Source organism: Coffea arabica, chromosome 2c (genome assembly GCF_036785885.1).
Source record: "Coffea arabica cultivar ET-39 chromosome 2c, Coffea Arabica ET-39 HiFi, whole genome shotgun sequence".
In the NCBI taxonomy this organism is placed as follows: Eukaryota; Viridiplantae; Streptophyta; class Magnoliopsida; order Gentianales; family Rubiaceae; genus Coffea; species Coffea arabica.
Genome location: NC_092312.1, coordinates 2,389,264 through 2,397,575, shown reverse-complemented (window position 1 = coordinate 2,397,575; position 8,312 = coordinate 2,389,264). Strand labels below are relative to the sequence as shown.

Below are 8,312 nucleotides of genomic sequence, written 5' to 3'. Positions count from 1 at the left end.
TTTAAAATTTTTTTTAAAAACTTCTACAGTAAAATTTTAGATAAATATCCAAAAAATTCCAATTATCAAACGGGATCAAAATTTTAGATAAACACTCAAATTGGTGTTCAACGAGGCGAAAATTGGTGTTCACTCTCTGCCCGAAAATTCAAATTTCAAAAATTCCCACTTGGGTAACAGCCATGATCCGGCGCCCCCACTCATCCCTTAATACATATAGATATATATATATATAATCCCCTCCTCCCTCACTCCTCTCTCCAACTGAGAAAAGATACCGGTTCTCTCTTAAGCCCTGCTTTCTCTCCTTACAGTCGAGCTTTCCTACTCTCTCCCTCTCTAGTTTCAAATTTTTGAACAAAAAAAAAAAGATGCGTGAAATTTTGCACATTCAGGGAGGGCAATGCGGGAACCAGATCGGAGCCAAGTTCTGGGAAGTCGTGTGCGCCGAGCACGGCATCGATTCCACCGGCAGGTACAAGGGAGACAACGATTTGCAGTTGGAGCGAGTGAATGTCTACTACAACGAAGCCAGCTGTGGGAGGTTTGTCCCGCGCGCTGTCCTCATGGACCTGGAGCCCGGCACCATGGATAGCGTCAGATCTGGGCCCTACGGCCAGATTTTCCGCCCTGATAACTTCGTTTTTGGGCAGTCCGGTGCCGGAAATAACTGGGCTAAGGGTCACTACACAGAAGGCGCTGAGCTCATTGACTCCGTTCTCGACGTCGTCCGCAAAGAAGCCGAAAACTGTGACTGCCTTCAAGGTACTTCACCCTTGTTTCTGACAGATATTCTTTTATGTCTTACCTTCACGCGTTATCTGTGTGATTTTAGTGGATCTGTTGATTTTGTGAATTCATTAGTCAGTTTTGCTACTCTTAAGTCTTGGTTGTTTTTATTCCCTCCTTTACTCGTCGTGGCTTCATTCTGATTATCTTTTAGTAGTACGTTTCTGGTTGTTTTCACGACTTGTTTTAAGTATGCTTGCTTGGTTTTCTAGAGACGGAGAGGGAAAAAATAAAAACAAAAAGATGCAAAATAATCTAGATCTGATGAAATATACTCATAGTTCTCCAGGTTCTTAACTGGAAAGCCTGGTTGGCAATGGCCTCTTTGTTTAACTTGAAATTACTGTGTTGATTCGATTTTGTGCAGGCAAAGATTTTCTGTGCTTTCTGGGCGATTTTATTGGATGGGTAAAACCCGACGAGTAACCTATTTGTTGATGTATCAGGATTTCAGGTGTGTCACTCGTTGGGTGGTGGAACTGGTTCAGGAATGGGGACCCTTCTCATTTCTAAGATCAGGGAGGAATATCCTGACAGGATGATGCTCACCTTCTCTGTTTTCCCATCTCCTAAGGTGTCTGACACTGTTGTGGAGCCCTATAATGCGACCTTGTCTGTGCACCAGCTGGTTGAGAATGCCGATGAGTGTATGGTTCTGGATAATGAAGCTCTTTATGACATTTGCTTCCGCACCCTTAAGCTCACCACCCCCAGCTGTAAGTCCATTGCATTTGTTGGCAACTACAGGTCTGATTTTGACTATTTGTTCCTCCAAAGAAAATTTTACATCGTCGCATATGCAGATATGGTGATTTAAACGTTTAGTGGTTTGCTTGTTTGTCAATGAATCACTATTTAACTGATGACAGAAATTCATGCAATGGGAGACAAATGAACGATTTCAGAAGTGTATATGAAGTATCATTTGGAGTTCATGACACTCCATCTGAATCATGAAGCATTATGTGTTGTTTAGCACAAGTGGATCAAATTCAGTTTCTTTTGTAGCTTTCTGTGTCATTTGAACTCGATTTTGTTGATTGATAAGATTGTTCAGAGGTTTTGGCTGAGTTAATTTTTTGCATGCAAGCAATGATTTTAAATGAGAGTTCCATACTTTTACATCCTTTCGTAAGTATGAAGTCTAATGCTTAGATGCTAGCAGATGGCTATGTATTTTTAAGAAATTTGTAAGTGACTGTTGAGCAAGTGACTAAATTGATATTGCTTTCTGAACAGTTGGAGACTTGAACCACCTGATCTCAGCCACCATGAGTGGTGTTACTTGCTGCCTTCGGTTTCCTGGTCAGCTGAACTCTGATCTTCGCAAGCTAGCTGTCAATCTTATTCCGTTCCCTAGATTGCACTTCTTCATGGTTGGGTTTGCTCCACTCACATCTCGTGGGTCACAGCAATACCGAGCTCTCACTGTCCCAGAACTCACTCAGCAGATGTGGGATGCAAAGAACATGATGTGTGCTGCTGATCCTCGCCATGGTCGATATTTGACTGCTTCGGCTATGTTCCGAGGTAAAATGAGCACCAAGGAGGTTGATGAGCAGATGATTAATGTGCAAAATAAGAACTCATCCTACTTTGTTGAGTGGATTCCAAACAATGTCAAGTCTACTGTCTGTGATATCCCTCCAACTGGTTTGAAGATGGCTTCCACTTTCATTGGAAATTCCACCTCAATTCAGGAAATGTTCCGGAGAGTCAGCGAGCAATTCACAGCTATGTTCCGCAGAAAGGCTTTCTTGCATTGGTATACTGGAGAGGGCATGGATGAAATGGAGTTTACTGAAGCAGAAAGCAACATGAATGACTTGGTTTCTGAATACCAACAATACCAAGACGCTACTGCAGATGAGGAAGGTTATGATTATGAGGAAGAAGACGAAGAGGGTCAGGAAGCTTAAGTAGTTTTAGCATTATATAACATGGATTTCAGTGGTTTTTATGTTGCAAGGCTTCTGTGTTTACCCTTTGAATACCTGATTTTGGATTGCTGTAGTCTTGCCACTGTTGTGGCAAGTCTCTTGCTTGCAGATTAGTGCTTTTCTTAATTCATCTCTTTTCTGGCTTTGGGTGTTATGGTTACTATCAGATGTTACAGGTTTTACTGAAAGTGATGTTCATGACACAAAAATTGTTGCTCCTGTGATAAATGATATGCCTAATCTTGAGGGTTGTTATGAAGTTGAAACTTAAATCTGTTTTGAGGGAATTTTACTTGAAATCTTGGAGTGGGTGAAACATAAATAAACCACACGAGCCACCGGTATCCTGGAGTCGGTGTCGCATAAAACACGCTTCATGTAATAGTTTGACGAGAGTAATTTTCTCTGCTTCTGAATCTCTTGGGAATCAACTCCTATAACAAGCTTGGATTGCCTGCTTCTGCCGTTTGGATTTACTCCTATAAACAAAGATTTGGTCTGTTTATACGTAGTTTTGGCGACAAAATCCCACACAGTGACCAGACTTGATATGGAGTCTTATTTTCTGTACCGGTGGCAAAAGCCCACAGAATGACCAGAAGTCTGGAAGTTTCAGACATTCAGTACTCCTGCGCTATATGTTCTTTTTTTTTTTCTTATTTAAGAAATCAATCAAAATTTTTTTTTTATCCTCAAGAACCTATAGTAGAACAATAATGTTATCGTTTGGAAAAAAAAAAAAACAAAAAAAAGAACCTGTAGTAGAAGGTCAAGTTTACCTTTTAGATTAGTTTATCGACTAAATTGGTCAAAATGATCTGAAAGGCTCATTTTAGAGAACCAAGTGACCTTTTCAGTCAAAAAAAAATTCGATAACTAATTTGTGCCATTATCAATACTTCAATAACCACTTTAACGATTTACTCAACAGTGTATCAACCCCATTGACCCCGTCAAAGAGCTTGATTTACTAATGGCATTTGTACGACTTACTCGTCATATTACAAATTCTTATTGTAAGGAAGTAAAATGTATTATATTCTCCTATCTAACAAGAATAACTCCACCATCACCATCCGACAAGGTCGGGCATGATTACATTAGAAATTGCCATTTCTCCGTCTTAATGCGAGCCGATGGTACGTAAGGCCTACCCATCAAGCAACACCCAACCGAATCCTTTGACAGCTGAGAATAAAAATAACCTGGACAAAGCTAAAATGTCTTCTTTTTTTTTTTTTCACATTTTCTTCCTTTGTACAACAAAAAATTTTCATCCTATGGCGATCTTAATTGGTTCATCAACGTATTTGTGAGGAAGGAATTTGAGTTCTGATTTCGGTACTCAGGAGGGATATTAGCCAATACAACATGAATTCCTTTAGGCTCCAAACTTGGGGACCTTAGCAGTAGAAATCTGTGCGAGGAAATGCTCTGCCACAATTCGCCTTTGGATTTTGCCTGAGGCAGTTTTGGGAAGAGAATCGGTGATAAAAACCTTCTTCGGGACCTTGAACCCTGCAAGATTCGTCTTGCAGTGCCTCGACACCTCACTCTCATCAATGTTAGCCCCTTCTCTGGGGATAACCGCGCAATTAATCTGGAAACACCAAAAAAATAAATAAATAAAGAGAATGTTATCAGAAGAATAAGACAGCATATGAACAACTCAACAACTACAGAGATGGAGGGAGGATGAATTACTCTACTTCTGTATTAAAAAATAAAAAAGGAACAACAGGAGGGAAAATTTTGCGTGCAACCAAAAAATTGGAGTTCAATTGAACCTTCTATACAAATACATGTCAGACATTATATGACTGGCAGATGGCATCTTTTGATTGAAGCAGATATATGACAGACAACCATCACAACAACATCATTCTAATAGCAGACAAATCAGGCTTCCAGCAGAGCCAAATTCATACCGACTCAACCTCATAAATCCGCTCTCAGAAAAGGAGAGGTTTACACAGTAAGGAAAGGAAAGACGGAGCAATCAATTCCTCAAAAATGTTAGATGTTCTAAGATGGAGGGCAGATGTTGACATTGTAAGAGAGATGCTAGACAATCAAAGAGTGGGTAGTAACGAGGCTTCGCTAGCCTATGATTACAACAGGGACTTCTAGTATTGCTGAAGCATCTTCAGAAGTTCACAGGAAACTATAAAACATACTCAGATGACAAAGGAAATTTGACAAAGTAATCGTTCATGAACGCAACCATAAGTCAATCCGAGTATTTTGACAAAAGACTTCCTAGGAAATTCAAATAAACTGCCAGATGGAAACCAGACATCAGACAAGTGCACACTTTTTCGTCCTTGGCTAGCTATAGACAACAGCAATTAGGTGATTAAAGATTAAAAAGTGACTCAATGACGAATGTCTGACATTACCTCTTCCCCATATTTGTCATCAGGGACTCCAAAAGCTACAGCTTGCGCAACATCTGGATGAGATAACAGGACGGCATCCACTTCAATTGGTGAAATTTTCTCACCTGAAATTGTTTATGTGAAAGACCATCAGTTTCTTTTCTTTAACGGAGTGATAACACAATCAAGTCAAAATTTCCAGACACCATATATCATAAGAAGGAATAGTGCTGTAACAACCATAAGCTAATAAGAACCGTGACACAACCATTAGTTGCATGCTCCATCAGTAAGCTACAAGATCAGGACAGCGGTTAGCAGGTCCAATCTACAACGTAAGACATAACGTCCTTAGTTTTAAACCCCCTGTTACTAATTCAGTAATCTGAAAAATCAAGCCCACCGTGGGGATGTTAAGTTTTAAACTTCACAAATCACTGTTCTGTTAAGGTGACACGTTAATCTTTACACCAACTGAATTTTGTTAACACTTTTTAACATTTCTGCTAACATTTCTGCCAAGGTCTTTCATGTCGGGCCCACCAGCACTAACTGTCCCACACCTCCAGCCCGCCTGAACTGATATTAAGAAAGTAGCGGTCAAGCTTTAGCAATCACTATCATATGCACCTGAAGTGGCCAATCTTCAACAAAAGCTACATGGTTTAAAAATGAAAATTCTCCTCCTTATAAAATACTACTCTATAATGCATCAAATTGCAAGCTTTGTCTAAAGTGCAAACGTAATAATTGCTTTTAACTTATGCTAAATACCAAACTAATAGCACAAATAATGCATTATTTGCAAAATTTTACCTCCACGATTGATTAACTCCTTAATCCTGCCAACAAGATGCAAATATCCATCCGAATCCAAGTATCCGAGGTCCCCGGTGTGGAACCACCCGAACTGGAAAGCAGATTTATTGGCTTCGGGGTTATTCTTGTACCCTTTAGTCACATTTGGGCCCCTGATACACACCTCGCCGTTGGCATTGGCCTCTTGCGGTTTCCCATTTTCATCCAATATGGCCATCTCTTGACCCACGGGTTTCCCAACTGACCCGGGCACATGCGGGCCATCCTGGGGTAACGGGTTGGAAGCCATCAAATGGGAGGCCTCAGTCATGGCATACGCCTCCAAGACAGGAGCCCCGAAGGCTTCCTCAAGTCGAGCAAGAATGCTAGGAGCCAGAGCCGCGCTGCAGCTCCGTATAAATCTTAACCTTGGGTAAACGGGTTCGGGGCTGTTGAGGTGGCGGTCCAGAATGATTTGGTGGATAGTAGGAACAGCCGTGTACCACGTGGCATTGTAATTCTTCATGTCTGACCAGAAAGTTGAAGCTGAGAATCTCCCAGCAGCCGGGAGGGTCACGGCTCCGCCGGCTCCCACAGAACTCAATAACCCGGCCAACAACCCGTGTACGTGAAAGAGGGGCAAAACAATCACTGTGGAGTCAGACTCAGTGATTCTGTAAACAGATTTAATATTGTTTACGGAGGAAACAAGATTAAGCTGGGTTAACGGAACGCCTTTGGGCCGGCTGGTCGTGCCGGAGGTGTGGAGAAAGAGAGAGATGTCACTGGGATCATTGATGAGTTTGGATGACAGGTTCGGATCCGGCTCCGGGTCCGACTCGTACTGGGAGAGGGAGGAAGAAAGAGCGACATCCGAATCCGCATCGGGTAACGCGACAGTGACGTGAGGAATGTTGAGCTTAGACGCGGCGGCTTGAGCCGGAGCGCTGCCTTGTTTTGAGGTGAGCAAGATCTTTGAGTCGGAGTCGGACAAGTAGAACTGGAACTCGTCAGCCGTGTAAGCCGGATTGAGCGGAGCCGCCGTCGCACGTGCTCGAATTACGGCCAAGAACGCAATCACGAACTGCGATTAGTCAGAAGTCCCCCAGATTGATACGTAGTTAATTATTTAATCATAAAAATCGGAAACGGCAAACTAATCAATGCTAATAATCAGCAGAATATACGCGGTCAATCATAAAAACCGCGAAACGGCAAATGAATGAAATAATTGCCACCAGCCTATAAGCAAGGGGACAAATATACCAACAATTCTTGTCTGCGGAGAAAGAACCGATGGAAACAATATAATTAATTAATTAATTAAATGTTTGGGCAAGATTTTTGAAGCCTCGCCCAACAATTTAATCGTATTGTAACAAATAAAATAATTAATTGTTCTCGTTCTTATACTGGTGCAACTTCCAAAATCAAATACAATATGAACTTTCTAGGATTTTGTCAATCTTTTAGTTCGTCGATTTCAAACTTAATCTGCGACGAGGAAAACAAGAAGTGGGAGTGAAAGGGAAAGGAAATGGACCTCGACGGAGTTGGGGAAGGTGAGAGCAATAACGTCCCCGGGTTGAACACCGGCGGCGACGAGGCGGGTAGCAGTACGTTCAACAAGCTGATGAAGCCTTGCATGAGAAAGATCGAACCTGCCTGGAACCGATATGGCGCGGCGGGAGGGAAATTTTGCGGCAACCTTTATCAATAATCCGGAGAGAGTCAAATTTTCCATGGACAAAAAAGGGCACAAAAAAAAAGTCGAAAATAGAAGTGATCGAAATGATGATGAGTGGGGAAAAATATATGGCAAATAGCGTGTCAATGGAATTGGGGGAGACGATGGTGGCAGTATTTATGCATGGGCGCGCTGTTCAATAGACTTTCATGTGGACGGGGAATGAACCTTCCTGTAATGCTCCTCTACTATTCCATACGACTAGTGCTAGCTGTTGGGCAATATACGGAGAATTTGCATCGCGGTGTGGAACTGAGGAAGGCGACGCCCAGGTACGTTAGGTACCACACGTGGCACCATTGGGAGGGTTTCGAAGAGTACATCTTTCTCCGGGATGTGTGAATTAGTTAAATCCCAGGTGGCAAAACCAACATGGACGCGTGGTCAACGCCACCCACTTGTCTCGTGTGTTGGAGGTTATTGATTGTATTTGCGTGGATTTTCCTGGGACTTCCCAGCCGACTAGAGAGTACAGACAAAATAGAAGTGCTGGGGGGACGGTTGTGATTTTGCTTCTGCGGGCCTCCATCCGCGTTTGCATTGGATTAAAAAATTAATTTTTTGTTATGAAACAATTAAAAGTATGAATGTTCCTTTATATTTTCAAGAAAATTAATTCTTGATTTTATGACTACATTATATATAGAAGTTATAATCCAT

General features: G+C 41.8%; 2 protein-coding genes across 2 annotated transcripts; one reads left to right on the top strand and one right to left on the bottom strand.

The window, feature by feature from the left end:
- Positions 1-249: 249 nt before the first annotated feature.
- On the top strand, positions 250-2,988 carry LOC113725023 (tubulin beta-1 chain). The gene is made up of 3 exons (XM_027247987.2): positions 250-765; positions 1,236-1,505; positions 2,029-2,988. The coding sequence occupies exons 1-3, from the start codon at positions 372-374 to the stop codon at positions 2,706-2,708; spliced, it is 1,344 nt and encodes a 447-aa protein (XP_027103788.1). The 5' UTR covers positions 250-371; the 3' UTR covers positions 2,709-2,988.
- Positions 2,989-3,597: 609 nt separating this feature from the next.
- Positions 3,598-7,988, bottom strand: LOC113725022 (oxalate--CoA ligase). Its single transcript, XM_027247986.2, has 4 exons — positions 7,449-7,988; positions 5,924-6,989; positions 5,129-5,232; positions 3,598-4,329 (listed from the first exon to the last, which is right to left on the bottom strand). The coding sequence occupies exons 1-4, from the start codon at positions 7,647-7,649 to the stop codon at positions 4,111-4,113; spliced, it is 1,590 nt and encodes a 529-aa protein (XP_027103787.1). The 5' UTR covers positions 7,650-7,988; the 3' UTR covers positions 3,598-4,110.
- Positions 7,989-8,312: the final 324 nt, after the last annotated feature.

What these genes read in the sequence shown, in the direction of transcription:
- LOC113725022 (XM_027247986.2), bottom strand. Translation starts at nt 7,649, where the DNA reads ATGGAAAATTTGACTCTCTCCGGATTATTGATAAAGGTTGCCGCAAAA. An exon ending in CCTTCCCCAACTCCGTCGAG is followed by an intron (nt 6,990 to 7,448) that starts GTCCATTTCCTT and finishes GACTAATCGCAG; the next exon opens with TTCGTGATTGCGTTCTTGGC. An exon ending in ATGACAAATATGGGGAAGAG is followed by an intron (nt 4,330 to 5,128) that starts GTAATGTCAGAC and finishes TGGTGTTTCCAG; the next exon opens with ATTAATTGCGCGGTTATCCC.
- LOC113725023 (XM_027247987.2), top strand. Translation starts at nt 372, where the DNA reads ATGCGTGAAATTTTGCACATTCAGGGAGGGCAATGCGGGAACCAGATC. An exon ending in AAACTGTGACTGCCTTCAAG is followed by an intron (nt 766 to 1,235) that starts GTACTTCACCCT and finishes TTGATGTATCAG; the next exon opens with GATTTCAGGTGTGTCACTCG. An exon ending in TAAGCTCACCACCCCCAGCT is followed by an intron (nt 1,506 to 2,028) that starts GTAAGTCCATTG and finishes CTTTCTGAACAG; the next exon opens with TTGGAGACTTGAACCACCTG.